We start from the raw sequence: 22,199 nt of genomic DNA on the forward strand, positions 1-22,199 counted from the left end.
GTCCATCACAGCCAGCAGCGATAGCAGCAGCCCGATGCTTGCAAAGCAGAAGCTGGAAGCACCTTCCTCATCAGCGCCTCAGTCACAAGAGCTCCCCTCCTATTGCTGTTTTGCTGCACTCCAGCTCATTTATTTAAATTTATTTTTCTGCATTTCTTTTTGCAGGAGCCTCGTTGACACGGTTTACGCACTGAAAGATGAAGTCAAAGAACTGAAGCAGGTAATTTAAGTGGGATTGTTTTTGCTGGGAGCCAGGCTGTACAGAGTCGTTGTCTTTGGTCAGTGCACAGGACAGGTCTCACCGATGCTGGTCCAATCCTGCAACTCCCTGACTCAGTGTTAGTTTTCTTCTGGTTTAGCTCCCTGACTCAGCTCACCACGTAGTCCCTTGAGCTTCAGGGCCAACAGGAGCAGTTGGTCTGTGTGGTAGCATGAACCTTTTCCTCTACTCTAAAAGCTCTTTCAACTTCATTTTATAGGGGTCTGGGGATACTAATTCTTGTAGACTCAGAGGAAATAGGTCATCCTCCTGCCAGCCCCAAACCTGGAGGTGGGAGAGACCACCCCAGGAGAATAGGGTCCTCCAACCCTAAAATCAGTTTTCCAGGAGGATGATTCTTCCTGCTCAAAGTCACTGGGACTTTCATGGAGATTTGTAAGGGAACAGGGGTCTACTTGAGCAGATCAGACCACAGGTAACCCATGTTTATCCTTGCAAGCTGGCATGTTCAGCCTCTCTGGTATTTCATCACCTCTGAGCCAGCAGGCAGCCAGGTGGGCGGAAGTACTGCATTGCGTAAAGTGCACTAACTGCATCTTTATTCCTTTATTTTTCACCTTGCAGGAGAACAAAAGGATGAAACAGTGTTTGGAGGAAGAGCTTAAATCTAGGAAGGACTTGGAGAAGCTGGTTAGAAGGCTGCTGAAGCAGACGGACGAGTGTGGCCGGGAGGACACAGGGCGCAAGTCATCCCTGATTGCCTGAATTTGGGAAGAAGCTGCTGGTGGTGGTGTGTGACCTCAGGTGTTTTTTTGGGAAGCGGAACTGGATCCTTTGCCTCTTCTTGCTCCTTGTTTTGTTGGTTTTGGAGATTTTGTTACCAAAAAAAAAAAAAAAAGGGTCATAGAGAAAAAAATAGTTTTTCTTCCATCCAATAAGGAAATAAAGCAGAAAATCAATCACAGCTAAACCAGTAAGCAAGCGGTCCATGATTCACAATTCATCTGCAGCAACTAATACCTCATCGTACCTGCTACCGGGAGCAAATACAAACTCTGCTAATGATTGCCACTCACAAAGAGTTTGGCAGCAGTTTCCTAGAGGAAGCTTAAGCACTTTTTAATGCTTTCATTCTTTTCAAAAGCACCGGTACCTATTTATTGAATGAAAACATTATTGAGGTGGCATTGAGCAGAAACCAAAAAAAGCACCATGCTCCTCTTTTCAGATAATCACAACTGGGGAAGCTTTTCCCATCTACCTTGTTTTTTCCTCCCCCCCATTAGTTGACTGTAGCGAACTAGAGCCCAGCAATACTGTGGTTCCCGTGTGGCCTTGATACTGATTAAAATGTGCAATTACCATGAAGACATTTGAACTTCTTGGGGAAGTGAGATGAGATCCGGAGCACCTGTCAGAGCACATGGGAAGGTTTGTTGCCCAATACAGCTCGCGATTAGCGCAACAGGTGACTGCTCTGCCCCTCCATCCCTTTTCTTATGCATGACCTATAACTCCTACCCCAGCTTTGTTTTCACCTTGAGTTGTCCACATATCGTATGATTTTATAGTTTTGCTGTGCTTCCCCTTGCAGGACATGCTTTTTCTCTGTATGAAATGTAAATGCTGCTTGACAACAAAAGAACTCCCAAATGTGCTGGTTCCCTGCTCCTTCTACCCATGTTAGGGTCTCCGTCACTCCTTCCCAAAGGCTGAGAACGTAGCCAATGGCCACTTCTCCCCCCATCACCCAAAGGGGCTTTCTGATAGGAAAAAGGAACTTTCTTTTGTGATAAAAAAGGCATTTATGCTTTGACAAGAGCTGAAATGTTCCTGGGGCAAGGATGTGCAACACCCTTCCAGATCCCTGCACAGCTCCTCGACCACAGCACACAGGCAACATGCATATGTATCGGCTATCTTCATCTTATTTGGTGTTACACCCTAGTTTAGAACTGATGTTTTTTCCTTCCTTCCTTAGCAGCATTATAAAACTAGCCTTCTGTTAAAGTAAATAAGTCTGACGTATATCACAGGGCAGCGTGGTCCCAGGGTGTGCAGACACACCACAGCTCGTTACAGTCACACCATTACGTTGGCCATGAAGGACATCATAGAGGCAATAATTACAACTCTCTCCTTGCAATTAAAATTTAGCCAGAGCATAGCAAATGGTGTTTGGGGAGAGCTAGACTCCCAAACACAAGGAGTGTAAGAAGAAACCCTCCTTAAATCTAAGTTGTTTCTAGGACAAAGCAAGTCTTTTTTCTGCTCTGGCTACGTTTACCATCCCCAGAGCATCCCAGCCGGACGGCAGCTCTCCGCATCCCCGCCCAGGCACAGAGCTGAGCAGTTTGGGCACGAGTCAAGCCATACTGTGCTGGCTAATTGTTTTCCAGGATAACGACCTTTGCTGCTGTTCTGGGAACACTGTGCCCAGACACCCCATCACCATCTGGTCCTGCTGCCTGCCCGAAGCCAGGCTGGGAACCGGGCTGGTAACATGCAGCCAGTGCAAGGAAGCAAACCAAGAGCCATTTAACACACCAAGGAGAGGGCAGAACTGTTTCCTCCCTGTCCCTCTGGCTTAGTTGAAACCTGTGCTGTGTACATATGCATGTTCATAAGATGTAGTGTGATGGAGGACGCACTGGGACTTCTTGGATTTGTCAAGAGCTAGAAGCCAAAAAAAAGACAAGAAAATAAAATAAAAAGGAAAAGAAGCCATGCCGGATGGACAGCAATGTTTCCATATTTACTTTGTTTACAGTGCTTTGTAAATAGGTTCCAGTGAGTCTGTCTTTAGATGGATGTTGTGTCAGCTGCCTTCCAATTTATCTTTGTCATGTAGGTTTATTTACTGTAACTACTTATGCAGGTTCAACTTTTCTAACATGTTTTTATTTTGGACAGTTTTTTAATTGACATTTTCAACAAATAAAGAAGGATTAAAAAAAAAGATTGCTTCTTAGCTCTTGGTTCTGCTTCCTTTGTTCCCACCACCACAAAAGCAAAACCAGTTTTTGCACTGGGCATCTCCCATTTGCTCAAAATGCCTGTGGCTGCCTCATCCACCCTCTGATGTACTGGATGCTGGCAGGGATGCTGGTGTGAATGGTGACGCTGGCACTTGCGTTGTTGCTCCCACCATCACCCAGACCTGCAGCAAGGAAGGGCACTTGGTCCCAGGTGCATTTCTGTTCCTCAGGCCCCACTTGCACTCTGGTAACAAGGGTGCTTTATGGAGAACAAGCTGCTCTCCCCTGCACCGGCAGGTTGCTGCAGATAAGTGACTTCCTGTCACTTTGAGCTTTAATTTTTTTTATTTTTTTCTATTTTATTTTTTTTTTCCTGGAGATTAGGTGTGGTGACAGGATTTCCTTTGGTCTACCACTTGGACAAGACCTCTCCTGCACGCTGGTATTTTTAACTCTTCGGTAGAGACACACTGCGATCTCGACATGCAGCCACAGTGGGACGGTCGAGGGCAGGAGGGACAGGCCCTGCTCTCCCTCCCCAAACACAGCAGTTAGAGTGGGGAAAAAAATAAGTGAGAGAGAAACACTGTCCTGGGGCACGTTGTGGAAAAACACTGAAGGGCTGTACCCAGGCTTGAGCACCCAGAGCCTGTGCTGGGCAGAAGAGCAAGGAGGCATCCCAGACTCATTTTGGAGGGACCATCTCCACTCCCAGCTCCAGGCCTTAACCACAGACCCTCCATCCTGCTCTTCTGCCAAATATGGAGTCTCTTTGTCTCCCTCTCTCACATCAGCTCCCAAACGGCCTCTTTGCATGACCCAATTCCAAAGCAGGCACCACCAGCATCCTCCAAGCAATGGAGTTTGGGTACAGATGACCATCAATGTGTATCAATGGGGAAAAAAAACAACCAGCCAACATAAACACACACACACACCAAAAAAAACATACACAAGACAAACGAACAAAACCCCCACACAGCCAAAAATAAACAAACAAACAAATAAATAAAATCACAAAACCAACATAATACCAAACCAGCAGCTTAATCTGTGCAGCCCAAACCATTGCTGCAGCTGGGGATGCCATGAGTGTGCCCATTCATGATGGGCTGATCCCACCAACCAGCGTAACACCGCTCCACAACGTGAGAACCCCCACAGCGCCTAACTGGGAAGGGGATGATAAAAAGAAAGTAGTGCACAGGACAGGCTTGTCACCTGAGTGGCCACCGTGTACAGCCATGCAGCACACAGACAGCCATCCTCCAGATCCTGCTGCCCATCAGCCCTGAGCTCAGTGGCATGAGCTGGAAAAATTCCACTTGGAAACTGGTATCCCAGTTATTGTTGAGGGGGAAAAAACAAACAAAAAATAACTATCTATCTATCTATATATACACACACACACATATATATATATATATATATTTCTCAGTGAGCTCAGTGTGCCTCGAATCATGCAGATGACCATGCTGCTGCTGCTTGCTCCTGCCGCTGCCCATCATATCTGTCCTGCTGGTGTTCCCCCCATACTCACAACCCTGTCATCCCCTTCTCCCTTCTTTACTCAGAAAGAACAACAAAAATTGGTTCAGAAACTGTAAAATCCACAGCTCTAGGCCCCACGTCAAGGGAAAAATCAATGTATTGATGACCTTCAAACTTTCCACGGGGAGAGGAAACCTGCGCCCGCCACAGCAGCGGGCAGGGGCCAGGGAGGAGAACAAAGCCGCTCGGGAGAAGGCCACAGCTGGATGATAGCAGCCACATCTCCTCCCCTCCCACACACCACCTCACATCTGAATCCCACGGGCTATTTTTGGCAAGCAAAGAAACAAAGGCAAGAAACAAAAGCCCCAGGAAAGGCAGCAGCACGGGCAGGGACTGGGCGAGGCGGCAGTTGGCATCTGCTGCTCTTGCTGCAGAAGTTATTAAGTTGTTTTACGCCTATTTTTTTATTCCCTTTAATTGTTTTGCCCAACCACACATGAAAATCTAGCTCTCCATATGATTTGCAGCTCCCGGATCCTCTCTCAGTAATTCGGACCAGGGATTGCAGCCAAGCCCAGCCCAAACCCTCCAGCTCCTGGCCACCGAAGTTGGGGGGCTGCAGGGCATTTCAAGGTTGTGCACTGATCACGATTGTCCCGCACCTGTGACAAACAGCATTTCTGCTCCTGAAGGTTTGGGGCACCTGAGAACAGCCACACGCTCTCCTCTCTATCTGCACACTCCCAGGCAGCTTTTTCCCTTTTCTCAGACCATACTGGTTTGCAGAGTCTTTAGTTTCTTCTGTGGCTCCCACCTGCACTTCTACCACAGCCTGGCACATCCATGTCCTCTGCAGAGGCTTGGGGCTGTCCCGCCACACCAGCTCTCCCTTCACAAGCCCAGCCCACAGGATCTGGTCAGGTTTTTGCAAGGACCCACAGGAGGCAGCAACCACCCAGCCCATACCACCCCACCCACAGCAGTCACAGGATCCTACCTTGTGCAGTATCCATCCCTCTACTCCAGATTCAGGATGTCCCTGCAGGCTCTATGTCCTCAGGGCAGTCAGGAATAGTCCTCTCCCAGCCAGCTGTCCTGAATCCCCTTAAATTAGCCCCCACCCCTCTGCTCCACAGCTGTGCTGGGTGCTCCAGCCCTGGTGCCTTGCTGCCTTCCCAGGGCAGGGGGTGGTCCTGCTCCCTCTTCCAGCCAAAATGCCCCCAGCACTGCCTGTCTCTGGCACCCCAACATGCTCCAAGGAGTGGGGTGGGATGACTGCCCCCAGAAGCTTTTGGGACTGGCTATACCCCCTGTGTCCCCCAGTGCCACCCACTGCCCTCTCACTCCCTGGACCCCAAGTGGGACATGGGGAAATCCCAGCCCAGGGCTCAGAAGAGTCAGCAAGCATTCAAAGCCTACAAAGCATTCTGCCTCTTAATTCATAAATTGTATTAGTTGTACAGTGACAGTGGATTAAATCTCACACCCAGGAAGGGGGAATCATGAACGTTGAAATATGTAGCAAAACACAGCTACAGCCATGCACAGTCCTTTGGCACACAGCCCCTCTCTTGAACAAACGTAAGATGGTTTTAGTTAAACAAATTGTTTTTATGTATGGTGTCAGGCAAAAGTGGTCAAAGTTAGGCAGTCTGGGAGAACAGCCAACAATTACATATTAAATTATAGTAAAACCAGACTTGCTCTGAGCTCTCCTCTACTGAGTTTGCGAGGGAAGCCATTCCAGGCACCCAGCACTGCAATGAGCTGTGCAAAGACTGATCTGTCCATCCACTCGGTCACCGTGTTAGGACCAGACCTGCAGCCTCCAGCCAAGCAAACTGTAAGGATTTGTGCAAATCTGAAAGCTCTTCCATTTGCAAACCTGTTGGCTTCCAAACTTTTGCACTCTGACAAGTGTGACCTGTATAAGCAAACGCTCCAGGCTTGCCACCTTCAGCATCTTTAGATGCTTTTAAAATATGCTGCATCAACACCCTTGTGCTCTGCTGTTGCTCAACTCACCCTCACTGCAGGCCAAGCTGCAGAAGAGGGTTGGAGAGACCCCAGTGTGCAGTGTCATGCCCAAAAGGGGGTCCTGCCCATCTGCCCAGTCCTGCTCTCCTGGAGCTCCAGGAAAAGTGCTGCTGTGGGCACTTCCTCACTGAGGACAGCCAGAAGATGCTCTGTACAAGCACCTTGGAGGGCTTGGGAAGAAGCAGTTGGTTCCACCACCCTCGTGCTTTCCTGGTCCTTCTCCTAGGGTAGGAGTGGTCTCAGGAGAGGAGGCAGGTCCAGACTTGGTGGTGGTGGCCAGTGCCCTTTCCACAGAGGAGTGAAATGGTCCACAGGCAGAGGTTTGTACACCTGCAGTGGTGGGATGAGGACAATCCACCAAGAGGATTTGGAACACCAAGAGCAGAGAGCACTGCTGATGACTTACCCTTATTCTGGCTTGAAAGCAGCAGTCCCTCCTCAGCCACTGATTGCCCCTCTGATGCGGAGTGATTATAACTGGGTGTGAAACTCAGCCAAGGCCGTGTCACCCTAAGCAAGAAGGCTGGTTGAGCTTCGAAGATAGGCATGGGTGGAAAAAAGGGAGTTCTCAAGATAAAAGAGACAGTTATGGTGGCAATGATGCATCACCAGCAGCTAGCACGTAAGGACAGCACTTGGCTGATTGATTCGTTTAGAGACGTTCCTAAGCCTTTTAATGTTTTTCCATTGGTGTTTTGTAAGCAGATTGGTATGGGAGATATGTATGAACCTAGCTTGGCTGGAGCACCCTGAGCCATCCTACGTTGTTAGGAAAGAGACGTTGAACATACAGTGTGCTAAATAAAGCTCTTGTGACATAACGGGGACATGCACCCTGTCAGGCATGCCAGGCATGGCGGATCCAGACACACAACAGCAGAATGTACCAAACTGTTGGCAATTGAAGAAAAAAGCAAAGTGCAAACAACAATAGCTTCAAACTTTGTTCCATTTGTATTCTCAAGGCCCCTTGGCCTTCATTAATAAATAACAAAATATACAAATTAAGAAACATGAAAGCCAAAGAGGCAGAGGAACATAAATACGGGAAACAGGGAAAGCCACTTTGCTCAACAAAGTCAGGCTGGATCCCCAGCTTGGGGCAGCCTCCTCCTCGCTACAGCTTGAAGATGCCGAAGTAGTTGCTGCCATGGTTGTAGTTCACTCGTGTTGAGTCTGTCACATTGACAAAGACCATGTCGCCTTCCCGGAGCTCAAAGACGCCTCCTACCCGGATGGACTGGAGGTCACAGTGAGCCTTGGAGGTGCTGTGTGTGTCTAGTCCTTTCAGCAAGAGCCGGTCCTCTTCCATGGGGAGATACAAATAAATATAGAGGGTGAAGGGTGCTGAAGTCACTTCCTTGGTGCAGAAGCTGACTTGGGAGTAGACGTAATAGAGCCCTGCTTCCTTCACCTTCAGTTTCCCCTCCTGGTAGGATATCGAGCTGTTGTTCATGGGGCCGTACATCGTCGTCTTCCATTCTAGCACTGCAGGGGAAAAACATGGCAGATGAGCTGGGAGAAGACATGCAGTTTGGCAGACTGATTTTGGGGGGACACCCCATGGACAAGTAGCGTCACAACCTCTGTCTGCTGCTGAGTGCGGGAATGAGTCCTACCCAGCCCAGGACACCATCCCCAGCCCAGGGAAGCAGGGTCCCCTTCCATGAGGCCAGGACATGTTTAACCCATGTTTCTGGTCCCTGGCCTTGACACTCTTGAATTGATTATGTGAAGGGAGGAGCATTTTGCTTCCTTCATCTAACCAAGTGGAAATGGTGGAGGATTGCACACCGTTGCCACCACAGGCCAGAGACCCCCATGTCCACCCCTGTAGGGTTGCTATCTCCATGGCCTTCTGAGCCCTCAGAGCACTGACAAATCACAATGCAGCTCCTCTCTTCAGAGGAACCCATCCCAGCTTTTCCAGACTGGGTGCTGCCTTTCCTCCAAAGTTTCCACTTGGCTTCTAGAGAAGGAGAGACTTTGCCAAGAAAGCGCAAAAATCATTGTCCCAGAGTATTGGTCCCTGGCAGGGTCGAGTGCTGGAAGAGTTTTGCATGGCACGTGCTGCCTCCCTATACCAGGACCTCTGCCCATGCAGACCTGCTGCAGGCAGTGGCTTTTGGGACACTGTTGGTGTCATCAGAGTCGCTCATGAACACATGCTCCCACTGAAGCCAGCACAGGTAAGTCAATACAAGACCAGGACACCATGGTCATGGGGACTGAGCTCAGCCACAACCTCTGGGAGGTATTTTGGACCTCTGCCTTCCCCAGCCTACAGACATTTGCAAGAACATCAGGGGTGAGCAACACAGCTCTGTGGGGAATAACTGGTTTGACTGTCCCAGCCCAGAGTGCCAGTCCCCACAATGGGGTGACACAGGTGGTCCTAGGGGTGCCCGGCAGCTTGTGGTCCCTGCCCATGCATCCCATGGGGACATTTCCTCTGTGCCCAACTGCTGAGGCACAGGGCTGAGCTCTAGGCAGCTTCCCCTCTCTGGGCAATTTCAACTTGCTCTAAATGCTCAACAAGCACTTAAGGAAGGAGGTTTAAAATGCAGTGAGTTTCTCACTCCTTTGATCTTATCTAACACTAAGCTTTCCACAAGTAGACTGAGCTCTGGGTGAAATGCTGCGTCAGAGATGGAAAGAGCAGTTGCTGATTACTGGCAGTTACTCCAGAATTAAATCAAAAGTGCTCAGATTGTGAAATCCTTGACAGATTGAGAGATTCACTTTGCAAGCTCTTACTCGTTTCAGCAATCCTTGCTCTTGCAGGATGTCCCTGAGCTAAGGCTGTGCTGGGGGACAGAGCTGCGAGAGCAACCACGGTCTGTGCAGAGGGATGCGCAAATGCAAATGGACTCATGTGCGTTTCTCAAACCTAACATGGTCATGGCTGTGAAGAAGTGCAGCTTGCCTGAATCAGTTTGAAGCTATCTATGTTGTGGCTGTAAAGCCATCAGTCAGCCCATGTTGCTACCAGAACCACTACAGGTGAGAAGACGATTAGACCAGCAGACAGAATATTCCACCAGAGCCCTACTGCAGCAGTCACCCCAGCAAGACATGGCCAGGAGAGCAAAAGCATTACACTTTAAATCCAAAAGAAAAGCGAGAGGTTGGTTTCCTTAAATATGAAGAGAGTTTTCTGCTCATAACAATCACTTTCAAGATGAAGCCATTGTGGTGCATATCCAGGAATGCAAGTAGAAGGCTACTGAGGATGGCCAGCATGGGAAGCGTGTGGCACAGGTGCACGTGGTGACGTGACCACTGGGAGGTTTGCTGTGCCTTGGGGACACACTTTCATGCTGGAGTTGTATTGTCGTGTCCCTGTCTTTACAGAGCCATGGGGCAGGACTGCAGGGTCTGTCCGGGGGTGCACACTGGCTCCCTGGCCAAAGCAGTGCCCAGGGGGTCTGTCTTACCTGAGACTGTCTTCTTGTTCTCTTGAATTGCCAAGTGGGCTGCGATCGGCTGCCTCTTCTCCACTGTAATTTGGAAAGGCCGGTGTTATCGATGCCTTGGCACCCGCTGTCCCTCCCTGGCACAGCTCCTCTGCAGGGACTGTGGCAGCTCCCACCCTTGATATTTCTCTATGGGCCAAATCCAGCTCAGAGACACAGTCTCCAGAGTTTCCCCAGCTTTGAGTGAAGCAGGATCTCAGCAAAGATCCTCAGTTGCCTTCAGGATGGAGCTTCTGAGAGATAAAGCCTGTGCCACCTCGCCTGCCACGGGAGCAGGACTTGGATGTGCCTGTCCCTTACCTGCCACAGATGTCACGTTCTTTTGCGTTGGATGGGGATGCTCACGGTGCTCATGGCCTGCAATGCAAAAAGGCCACAGACTTAATTTTGGATTCATTTTCATCAACTTCAGGTAATGTGGCAGCCAGAGCCACTTGCCCTGGTGAGACAGCCATGCCCAGTGCTCTCATCTGCCAGCCCCATGCCATGCACAGTCCTACCCCCATGGGGATGTTCCAAACCCTGACCCCATCCCCTGTCCATGTGCCGTGCCCTGGGGCATCAGCAGTCCGGTGTAGGGTGAAGGAAACCCCTTCACAGGCCAAGCTACTCCTCCTGCCCCCAGCAAGCCACGGGTGCACTGGTGGCACCAGGAGACTCACCTCTCTGCATTTCAAACTTGGGTGGCCCCTTGCTGGCCCCTCCATCCTGAAACAATAGCAAAAATATATGGGTTTGTTTTGGCTTTTTTAACATGTACAAATCAATTATTTTGAAAGGTTTTGTGTAAACAACGCTCTGGTCACTGCTCAGGTTGGTGCTGTTCGGCCACAACAGCCCTGCCAGCTCTTGGCAGGGGGTACCCAAAGCCACAGTGTCCCTCCCCATTGCTTTCCCCAGTATCACATATGTCCATGGGTTTACCAGCTGTATGCAGCAGGTGGTTTGTAGGGTTTATGAACTTAAATTTTATGCAATTAAAATGATGTAATAGGGAAAGTTATTTGAAAAAAGTCAAAAGACACAAACAAACTCCCCCGATTTTTAATTTAAAGCTGTACCAAAGACACCATGCTGTAGATGCCACCCAGTAAGCTGGGCACAACCCTGGCCCTACAAGAGGGGGATTTTTAGGACTGCTGAGCAGGGCCCATCTCAGACACAATGTTCTGCTGTCGGAAACCTGAAGGTTCAGCTAGCCTTTTGATGTCATTAGGCACTGACAGCAAGGCAGAAAGGTCCCTCTGGCCAGCACAGCCCCTCCTAAACAGCAAATTCAAGGGGCTGAGCAGGCTGAGAACACCTCGTCCCTGGCTGGGCAACCCTCACCCACTCCAGGAGGACATTGCAGTGCAGGTTGGCTCCTTTGCACCCAAACATGAGGAGCTGCTGCATTGTCTGGAGATGCCATCCTTGAGCCCCTGGGGTGGCATTTGCACAGCATCCTCCTGCTCCAGCTGCTGGGAGCCATGTCACCTGGCCCAAACCTTACACCATCATTGCCACCTGGGAAAAGTGGCCATGAAAGTGCTCCCAGCAGCAGGTAGCCACAAGCATCCTCACAGCTACATGGGACAGGGTCAGAGCAAGGTACCAAACAGCAGAAAATCAACATTTTTCAGACTGAGATTGAACACAGAGCCAGGGTGGGTGCAGCTCCATCCTTCCCACCACAAGCCCTGAGCATCCCTCGGCATGCTGCAGCTGGATGTGCTCTGACCAAGGCCGTTTAGAGAAAAAAATGGATGAGATTTTTCGGTGATATCAATATAATGTAAATATATAGTGCTAAAAAGAATACAGTGTAAAAAGGGGCATATGTTAGGCAGCCCTAAGACAAAGGGCACCCATGGTTTTAAAATAAAGCTTGAGGTGAAGCTCTGTGTGCTCCTGGGAGCCCCCCTCCACCTTCAGCAGGGTCTTCATCTGCCTAACAGCAATGTACCTTGCACTGGAGGTCCTGGAAACCCTTTAAAATCTTTTCACAGTCCAATAATGTCGACTTATGACCTTCTGCTGTCTGACATTTCTGTATTTTCCTCAGGAAGATGTAATCTTCATTTAAGCTCAGCACCTCTTCCATCTGCCAGCAGGGGAGAGAAGAGAGGATGAAAGGGATGTTAGTGGGAAACATGCACCAGCCTGTACCGGAGCCCTGCTCTATCCCTGCCAGCGATAAATCAGAGCCTGGAAAACTCAGTGTTGCTTGCTCAGCATTGGGATGAGCCAAGCAGGCACACTGCAGGTACCCAGTGCTCCCACAGAATCTGCACCTGCATCCGCCAGGAACGGCATCTGCAAGGCTGACCCTGGCCGGCAATGCTGTATGGGAGGAGGATTGCTCATAATCCCGTTCCTATTTTCTATCACCTTGATAATGAATTTAAATTTCCCACTCTACCTTTTCCAGAAGGCAGGTGGCAAATATCCCCTCCGTCTGCACTTACAGACAGCAGCGCAGAAATCTCAGCGAGTGGCCCCAGCTGGGGGCACTGGGATGCCCACTCAGCCCCGCACTGCTCTGTCCATGCAGGCTGGCTTTACATGTTTTTTCAACTGGCTTAGTGACTAAAAGAGATGTCAAGAGACCAAAATGATTTGTGAGTCGGGGCTGAATTCTGTCAAGAGCTTTGGGTTAAAAAAAAAAAGAGAGGGATAAAAATTTAGAAAGTCGAAAAAAATAATTTTTATATATATACACACACATATATATAGAAAGATTATTTTTAAAATGGCACCTGTTTTTTGAAAAAAAATAAAAAGCTAAACAGTAAAGAGAAGTGCAGACAGACATGAGGACACACAGCCTGGCAGAGCGCTTGGTGCAGGCAGCGCTGGGATGGGTTTGAAGCCCTTTCGTGAGCTCTGAGGCAGCTGAAATCCTTCTGCCACCCATGACTGTGCTTCAGCTGCCCCGTATCATCTGCCACAGCCCTGTGCAGCCACATTTCGATGTGCTGGGGAATCCACTACTCTCCACTTTGCCTCAGGCTGCAACTGCCATGCAGCAAAGTCCTCTCCAACCCCCTGACTTTTAAGCCCCTCTAGCTCAGGATTGCTCTGCAACCCTTGAAGATCAGCAGTCACCCACTTAAATTTCAATTTAAGTTGAGACAACACGTTTAAAAATCAGCTATGATTATCTTATCTTTGTATCTGGTAAGAAGTCATTTTTGGTTTTAGACGTATTTCATTTCTTTTGCTGGTAGTCTTTGCTAGTTTGGAGGAAAGTAACTTTAGGTCGGTGATTTTAAGCATCGAGCGGTGAGACTGCAGTCATGGCAACCTCAAAACCAGCTTTTCGGTTTTGGATTTTGTTAGTAAATATTGTCCTGTGTATGGGACAGGACTTCAATATTGTGTAGCTTCAGAAAAAAAGATGAAGAACTAAGATCCACTCTTTTCTTCCCTAAACAGAAAGAGAGCATCTGAAGTGAGATGTTGGTAAAGTTCATAACGCAAACACTAAAAAAATTTCATTTCTAGACCCCCTTGTCCTCACCATTAATGTCTCAGTGCTGCCAAATGTTATGGCACCAGGAAAAACACCAAAAAGCCTAAAATAGCTGCTTGTGTGTTTAAGCCACGCTATCTTCTTCCCAAACTGGCCATCAGCCATTAGCAGCTCTTATTGATTGATCCTTTCTCATTTTGCTAATGAAGGGAACAGATCTCTTCCTCAGCACACATCTCAGTGGCAAATTATAGCAGAAACTAAAATGTGGGTTTAATAAATGCCACTCCTGCATCCATCCACTGGCCAGCATCATCTATCATGTTCATCCTTTTGGTGAGCACATCTCATCATGGCTGAAGGTAAATTGCTTTAGCAATCCAGCAGAGACAACCCTATTTCTGCACTTACCTTATCCATCTTCATGTGAAGATACAAACAGAAGAGTACAGTCCCAATTGTCTGTGCCACCATAAATACAGCGAGGAAGCCCATGAACATTTTCATGGTGCCGGGTGAGGTGCCGCCGATGGGTCGAGGTGTCGCAGGGCTGTAAGTTTCGTTCATCCTCCGTGCTCGTTGCTGAGGCTCCTCCAAATGCGCTGCTTGCAAGTAGCATGAGAACTGTTGTGTGAGCAACCGCTGCTCAAGGGATACAGGTTGCAGCAACCTACACTTCCTGGAAAAAGCTCTTCGTAGTGGGTAGGTTTGTTCACTACCATGTCCCACAACAAAAAAGGTTGCTTAGACTTTCTTCTCTGGTGCACTTCCATGCTTTTTCCTACTGTTCTACCAGAAGCAGAGAGCGGTTCTTATTCCATATATTCATATTTGCCCCTGAAACACTCCAGACTATGCCCTGGTGGTTTTTTCCTGCTGCAGATGAAAGTTTCAATGGCAAATTGTCTTCAAAGAAATGAAGACCACGAATACACAGACAGAGATGCTGAAAAGCACTGTGGGCTGCCAGGGGCAAGGAAGCACTTGAAAAGTTGATTGTTTCTTGAAAGGGGAAGAAAGGCTTTTTTCCCCCTGTTTCCTTCACGAGAAGGATGATTTTGCAGTGAAGACACTTGGCTGAGGCAAGTGGGTTGTGCTGGTTTCTGGCCTTCCCTTGTGCTCCCCATAAGTAAGGTCACTGCCTGGGTAGGCTGGATGATGATGGAGAAAGGACCAGCTCTGTGGGCACTGCAGCCCTAGTGTGGGCACATCTTTCATGCTCCTCAACAGATGATGGGATTTTTGTTCTTGGTGCTTGGTCATCACTTCGGAGAGACAAGTTCTAAGCAGCTTTCTTGGTACCCTGCTGAGGTACTCACCCTGTCCCCAAGGGCACAAGTCATCTCAGAACCTGTCCCCCACTTAGCCATGTTACCTACATCTATATATTAGGGCATGAAAAGAGCTGTTAGGGTTGCTGGGCACTCCTGCCAGCTGCTGACCTCCCAACATCACCTCCACACAACTTTGGGCATCTCATGCCCCCTGTATGACCCCACACCTCTCAAGCCAGCAGCAGGGAGGCAAGGCCCTGCCCCCACGTTCTTCAGGTATCCGACATTTGTGCGACCATGCACCACCAATAAAATAATTGAGGGTAAATGCAGAGGGGCCCTCACTGCTCACAAGGAGACAGGCTTTCTTTTCTCCATGGAAAGAGGATAAATCTGTGTTTTTGTTGGGGTGCAGAGGAGGAGGGCTGTGAGGCTGTACTGTGAGGAGGGCCAGGACACTGGTTTGGAGGCAGCCACCAAGCCATCATGTAAAGTTGTTTTGAAAGCAGCATTCTAAAGGTGATGCTCTTATCAGATGTGCATGCAGCAGATATAGGGTTGGATCCTGCTGAAAGCACGGGGTGCTGAGCAGGGTGCTGCTCGCCAGCAGCTCCAGGAGAGGAGGGCACACAGCACCTTGCCAGGGCTGCTCAGAGCCTTGCAGGATGGAGTCCAGCCTTCGCTTTTGCTATCTAACCACTCTCTCGCATCCTGTCCTGTGTGGTTAGGGTGCTCTGAGCTGCAGATGCAAAAGCTGGTAACAAAGCACAAGCGTCTCTGCAAACAAATTAGCGTTTGACCTTATCAGGTCACTGCGTTCCTAAATATAGCATCCAAATCACAAGTGTGGGATGGCATCAGGGTCTTCATGGGCAGCAATTCAGTGGCTGGGCAGAGGACAGCCTGTGGTCAAGGCCCGGGCTGGTGCTCCGGAGTTACATAACTCCTCGCCCTGTGGCCACTGTCACCTTCCCTAGCTGAGGGAGCTTTAGGATGGGGCTTCCAGTTCCAGAGACAGCCCCCCAGTGACACTTTTGCTTTCTAGAGAAGCGAGTGTCCCTGGGGTTCCTGCCCCTATGTGCCCATGCCCCAAGGGGGGCAGTATAGCTCACTGGGGCTTCCCAGCACCCACAAGAGCATCCTCCTGGCAGCAGCTGGGGATGCAGGGAGTTGGGTGGCAAAAGGGGGTCCCCTCAGCATAACTGGGTTTTGGACCTGATCCCTTGGGCTTGCAGACCTGCTATGCATGGGACCAAGCCCACACACAGCCTGAAGGCACTGCCAAGCCACTGCTTTTAGTCCTTTAGTCTTAAAATTTGCTTTATCTTTGAAAAGGCTGGCCCTGGCCCCCTTGCAGGGCTTTGGTCTGACACCAAGCTCCTACATACCATGCCTGTCATGGTGAGCTTACCGCAGCTAAAAGGTCATACCACGGTGGACATGCCCAAGAAGACCCTACACAGCTGAGGGCCATGAGGCCACAGGGGGAAGCAGCATCCGCTCCCCAAAGTCCTCGCCCCATGCCTCAGCCCCATAGCACTCACCAGCATTTTCCAGGGCTCTTCGGAGTTTTCTCTGAATTTGACGCTCACATTTGGGGGAAGTCTCTACATGAGAAACAAAACGACATGAGAAGACATCACATAATACTTTCCCCGAATCCTGAGTGTCGGGACTGAGAGGCAGCTGATAACGTGTGAAACCACAGCAACGAACATTGCAGAGAGCAGCAAGGGAGGTTTTACACAACTATTCCTGAGCCCTGGCTGTCTCCGGCAGACAAAACCTTTTCAAAGCTGTTTCTGGATAGCCGCCCCTCACTATTTCGCTGAAATGAGAAGAATTTGTAAGCAAAATGCCAGAAAGCCCAAGCGCATCACCAGTCCCATTTGCACGCACCTCGCTGGGGAGGCCAGAGCTGGTGGAAGCCTCGGATGGGCTGCCAGGTTCAGTAAGAAGGAAAAGGCTCTGGTTTTGGGTACCTAGCATGAAACATCACTGGAGGGTTGGACATATTATGCAGCAAACTAGGAAACTGAGAGTCACTAGTCACCAGCACCCTGACAGGAGAAACTGTGTGGAAAATATGACGGCGGGGATCCTGGCAGAGGTTCGTCAGCGTGGAGGGCAGGCTGGCAGTTCCTCTTCAGGAAACCATTGCTCCACATCGGCAATCCAACCCCTTGCTGCCCTGGCTGTTGAGGAGCAAGCCCTCAGGAGCTGCATCCTCCACCCAGCACCACCAGGTCCTGTGGCTTCTCTGGCTTGAACCAGGAGTTGATGCCAGTAGTGCCAGATCTTCCAGGAGATGCTTGACCGAGCTCTGGGGAAGTCAGAGCCCCACTGGGCCATCCCATCACTGTTGCTGTTCAGAGGCAGGCAACCCAGAATGACAGAGCTGCCACAGTGTGTGCGGTGCTGTTGGCCCCTTTGGACATCACAGCTCTATCACTGTTTCACATGGATGGGAGGGATGGTGGGGAGACTCAAAACCCACATTATCCCATGCTAGGGCCAGGTAGAATCATGGTGGAACATCCTTGACTGCTTGGCTGCTGTAGGAACATGGAGGAGCATAGTAGAGGGGGACATGGCCTTTGGGAAAGAGGGGCCTGGTCCAGAGGGATGATGGGCAACAGAGAGGACCCAACACCACAGGGAAGAGTCTGCTAGCACGACATAACCCCAGGGAAGGTGAAGTCACACCTTTACCTGGTGATGAGCCCATCACCAAGAAACCAACAGGGTTTTCTTTCACCCCCTAAAACCCTCTGAACGTAATCATACCCATCTACTTGTGAAACCAAACTGGCACAGTTCCTCCGCCAGATAACGCCCGGGTGAGATGATGGGAAAATGTGGTCCATCGCTTGTATTCCTATTGACCTAGTTGTGGTATTTCCGCTGATCAGCAAGTTGTCTCCACTTGCACTCAGCGCTCAGAGTTTTGTTTACCGAGAAAATATCCGGTTGCCTGCTCGGGTGATCTGTCAAAGGCTGGGAGCATTTCTGAACACAGCAAGGTGAAAGCTGATGAGAAGAGAGTGATTTTTTATTTTGGGGGGTGGGTAAGGTGTCTGTTGCGGTTTTTGTGACTAGCTCTTTAAAATGTGCTGCTTACCCCACATGCTCTTCGCAATTAACAAAAGCTGGGTGCTGTGCAGTACTGAGAACAATACATTTAAAAAGCAGATTGTATTCTGAGTCACAAAAGGAGTTTGCCTATGATGCCGTGGGAGGGATGTGGAAGGGAACCTATGAGAGAAAACTAAATTAAGTCCTTTCAGCACAGGTCCATGGGCAGAAGGCAAATCTGATCTTTTCCATCATTTGCTTTATCACTTCTTTGGATTGTTTTCCCTCTCCTTCATCTTCTGAGCTCTTGTGTCTCCAGGACAACCCCATCACCAAAGAAGAAGAGTGAACAGACATAGCCAGAACACCACAGAAAACATCACCAGCATCCGGAGTAGGAAAGGTTGCGTTGCAGTTTCCATTCAATGTTTTACCTTGGCATGAATGAGAGAAAGCTCTTGGAGTCCAGAGTAGCAAGAAGCAGACTCAGGAAAAGACGGTGTCAATATCTGTGGTTGTCACATCTCAGTGTGGATGAAAAGTACAGAAGAAGGTGGTTGTAGCCATTATGGTGATACTGGCAGGCTGCAGACCCGCACTCACTGTGGTCCTCAGCCATGGAGACACCCATGCAGAGTTCAGCAAAAGTTCCAAGTTCCAGCAGATGTGAACATGAGCTGTCCCAGGCTCCCAGCAGGTAGATCAGAACAGGGTCTAGAGTCTCGTCTGTGCTGCATTTTCCCCAGAGACGTGAGTGGGCAACTGTCCCTTCTCTGCCACCCTGCAGAGCAGCAATGAGCAATGGGAAAGAGCTACAGGGGACAGCACTGAGGTGCTGCTGTCCCTCTGAGCCACCCTTCTCCAAAGGCCATCATCCCCTGTGTCACCTTGCTTCCATCCATCCTCACTGCCCCAACCACAGATGCACCCTGAGCTGGTAATTCCCAAGGGGACTGAGGTGGGTAGAGAGCAGGGAAAGGCAGAGAAACAAGTCCCAGTGACCCTGCAGAGGATGAAAAGCCCTGGGGGGCATGTGGCTCTCATGCCACATCTGGGCTGCACATCTGGGCAGCAATGCCAGCCTTGCTGTGCTGAGCCACAGAGAGCACCCAGCCTCTAAACTGCTGATGCTAAGCCTTGCCGAAGCTGTGAAACCACAAATTGCACTAGAAACTTCTTGCTGTGACGGCTGCACCTCTCCCAGCTTCCTAAAAATAGAGCTTGGTGCAGGGAGTCCCACAGCCCCAGTCCTACCAAACAAGCCCCTGTTGCCTGAGTCACAGCAGAAGGGAGCGGGAGCATCCCGTGCATCCACCCGCGCTCGGCTGGGTGCTGAAAGCAGCTCTGCCCGACACCGGGTGCGGGGGCTTGTGACCATCAAAGATGCAGTTAAACGCCCTGGAGAGACTCTGCCCTTTCATGTTGCGGAAGAGGAGGGTAGGAGTGGGGAAAAGCAAAACCCGAGGGAGGCTGCAGGGTTGCCGATGCCAGCGGCTGCCTCCCACGGCGTGGTACAATGGGGTGGGTGGGGAGGGTCCCAGCATCACCTTTGCATCCTCCCTTCCTCCCCCGTCCGCCTCGTTGGGACAGGACCGAAAGGCAGCTGGGAACACGTCTTCTGCATCTGCATGGGGCTCACAAACAAAACAAAAGCCTCAGGAGGAGAAGGGGGGACACTGCCATGCCTCCCCACCCTGTGGGGATGCACACGGCCAAACCCAGCCTTGCTGTGGCAGAGCCACCCACCCCTCGGCTCCCACCAACCCCCCAGGGTCCCCGGCTGCATGGGTGGGAAATGCCTATAGGTCAGGGCTTGCATAGTGCCGTAAGGAGGGTTTCTTGGCCAAAGTTCAGGAGGTGATGCTACATGCAGTGCTGGGATGGGTAGAACCTCAAGGATTTTGGGCGGATTCTGTTGTGAGAGGTGGGCGAGATGCAACCTGGATCAGGTGCTGTTCTGCAGAGCCTTTACCTCCATCACCAAAGGTTTGTGGTGACCCCTCGCACTGGCTAAGCCCCAGGCTGGCCGCGCCTGGTTATCCCTGAGGGGCTGCGCAGAACTGACACGTCTTATGACAAATCATCTGGATCCCATTTGGAAATTATCAAGAGACGGGCAATCTCTTAGGGCTGATTTTGCAGCCAACAATTTAAACTTCTGCCTTTCTCTCCTGTAATAAACCACACTCCCCCTACCAAGGCAATATTAATGAAAGTTGCTCATCTGTTTCAAGATCTTACACACAGCGAGCTCCACAAGACTGTCACTGTAGGTCTTTCTTCAACAGAATCACCTCTGTGGCTCTTCACTGCATCCCTTTTCAGCCTTCACTATGATTTCTCCCTTCTCCCTCTGCTGACCTTTGAAACCCCTGGGATGCTGTGCTCATTCATCATGATTGCTGGTCTCTTCTCCCAAGTAACAAGTGATAGGATAAGAAGAAATGACCTCAGGTTGTGCCAGGGGAGGTTTAGATTGGATATTAGGAAAAAATTCTTCCCCGAAAGGGTTGTCCGGCATTGGAACAGGCTGCCCAGGGCAGTGGTGGAGTCACCATTCCTGGAGGGGTTTAAAAGACACACAGATGAGATTCTTAGGGACATGGTTTAGTGCCAGAGTTAGGTTCATGGCTGGACTCTATGATCTTGAGGATCTCTTCCAACCAAAATGATTCTGTAATTCTATGATTCTGTCACTGAGATGCCCCTGGGGTCATGCACAGCCCCAAGGTGAGCACGAGAGAGTGACGCTGCTGGCAATGGCAGGAGATCGGTCAGCAAGGGTGAGCCACCGAAAGAGTGAGGGGCAGACAAGGAGCACTGGCTCTGCCCTGAGGGCTTTCGGGAGAAAAGCCTCGGCCCCCACTTGGGAGTAACCATCCCCATGGAGAAGGCAGCTCCTACAGGCAGGAGGGATCTGTGCTCGAGTGTAAATCCACAGGCAGCCACACTCGCTAGTAACTCTAGTTACACCAGGTCTGAGAGCCCAACTAAGACGATGCACACAGGGTCAGAAGCAGCAAAACCGATCTTGAATCTCTTGCAAAGGCCAGGCTGCAATTACCCTAGCTTTGGGGCATCATCTTGTTAACAAATCCATCATAAAATCCCCGCAAGAGACACAGCAGAGAGCAGATGCTAAAACAACTCTGCCATCTACTGACTTCTCCAGCTCCCCTCTCTGCCCTGTCCATTTGTCCATCTCTGCCACACAGCCACTTGGAAAGTTGCTGTCAAAAATGAAGGGTCTGTGTGACAGGACATGGTGACACGGGTCATACTGGAGGAGCCCTGCAGCCAGCACACACACACAGCCTTACCTGCCCTATGTCCCAGGGACATGGGTATGGCTCGAGCCAGTCCTGAGGCTGCATAGCAAAGGCACATAATAATGTTCTTAGTGCTCAGGCCAGGGACAAGTCCTGCTTAAAGCACAGAGCCAGTCCAACTCCCATAAAGCACTGATATTTCAGGAATTTCTCCATCTGAACAGACCCCAGATGCAGGTTTCCCTTTGCACAGCCAAGGAAGCAGCCCCATGACTGGTGCATGTCTCTTTGAGGTCCAGCCATCTTGCTTTCCCCACAGCTTGTGGAAGCAGGGCTGGTGCAGAGCCCAGGTCTGGCTGAGCTGAGCTCAGCTGCAGCAGCAGGCAGATGTGGTGGGGAAGAGTGAGTGACAGCCCCCATGCCACGACACTTTGCCAGGGGTGTGCAAAGCCTGAGTCTGGGCTGAGCTCTGATCTTGCACAGGTGGCTTTACTGGTGACATGGACAACCCTCAGGCAGGGGTGGGAACTACTACCCGTGGGCTGTGCACAGAAACCCGAACAGCAAGATCAGCTCAGCGTCACCTCACTAGTAAAAGGAAACAACATACACAGAAGTGATAACAGAAAAACATCCCTGGTGCTATGGAAACGATCCTGCCAGTGTGGGAAGGTATCTCCTGGACTAAATCCCGGACACTGAGGCAGATCCCTCTTTCCAGCACCGCAAAACAAAGGAGCTTTGGCTGCAGAGATCAGGGGAGACACCGGCCATAAGGACAAGGATGTCATCAGCACTCCCATCCCAGCTCGTGCCTTACCAAGTTCATGCCTAAGCAGTGCAGAGGCAGCTGTGTGGGAGTGTCAAAACACACTAGGAATTCAATTTTTCTTTTGCTTTCCCCCACAGCAAAGTCCCGGCA

The 22,199-nt window shown here is 50.2% G+C and overlaps 2 protein-coding genes across 6 annotated transcripts in view; one reads left to right on the plus strand and one right to left on the minus strand.

The window, feature by feature from the left end:
* Positions 1 to 3,191, plus strand: part of ARHGEF6 (Rac/Cdc42 guanine nucleotide exchange factor 6) — a 39,713-nt gene extending 36,522 nt beyond the window's left edge. For all 5 annotated transcript variants that reach the window (XM_005500516.4, XM_005500515.4, XM_065077523.1 and 2 more), the window contains 2 exons: positions 166 to 220; positions 845 to 3,191. In XM_005500516.4, the coding sequence (XP_005500573.2) occupies positions 166 to 220; positions 845 to 985 (196 nt within the window). In that variant the 3' untranslated portion in view covers positions 986 to 3,191. The remainder of the gene's footprint in view (positions 1 to 165; positions 221 to 844) is intronic.
* Positions 3,192 to 7,664: 4,473 nt separating this feature from the next.
* Positions 7,665 to 15,687, minus strand: CD40LG (CD40 ligand). Its single transcript, XM_005500514.3, has 6 exons — positions 14,071 to 15,687; positions 12,151 to 12,288; positions 10,868 to 10,913; positions 10,506 to 10,562; positions 10,167 to 10,229; positions 7,665 to 8,217 (listed from the first exon to the last, which is right to left on the minus strand). Exons 1-6 carry the CDS (start codon positions 14,224 to 14,226, stop codon positions 7,847 to 7,849), a joined length of 831 nt encoding a protein of 276 aa, XP_005500571.1. The 5' UTR covers positions 14,227 to 15,687; the 3' UTR covers positions 7,665 to 7,846.
* Positions 15,688 to 22,199: the final 6,512 nt, after the last annotated feature.

Source organism: Columba livia, chromosome 12 (genome assembly GCF_036013475.1).
Source record: "Columba livia isolate bColLiv1 breed racing homer chromosome 12, bColLiv1.pat.W.v2, whole genome shotgun sequence".
NCBI classification, from domain to species: Eukaryota; Metazoa; Chordata; class Aves; order Columbiformes; family Columbidae; genus Columba; species Columba livia.

Excerpts from the sequence above, each read along its gene's own strand:
- CD40LG (XM_005500514.3), bottom strand. The coding sequence starts at position 14,226 with ATGAACGAAACTTACAGCCCTGCGACACCTCGACCCATCGGCGGCACC. Across the intron at positions 12,289-14,070 it reads TTCACATGAAGATGGATAAG|ATGGAAGAGGTGCTGAGCTT; the intron begins GTAAGTGCAGAA and ends CCCTGCTGGCAG. Across the intron at positions 10,563-10,867 it reads CAAGTTTGAAATGCAGAGAG|GCCATGAGCACCGTGAGCAT; the intron begins GTGAGTCTCCTG and ends TTTGCATTGCAG.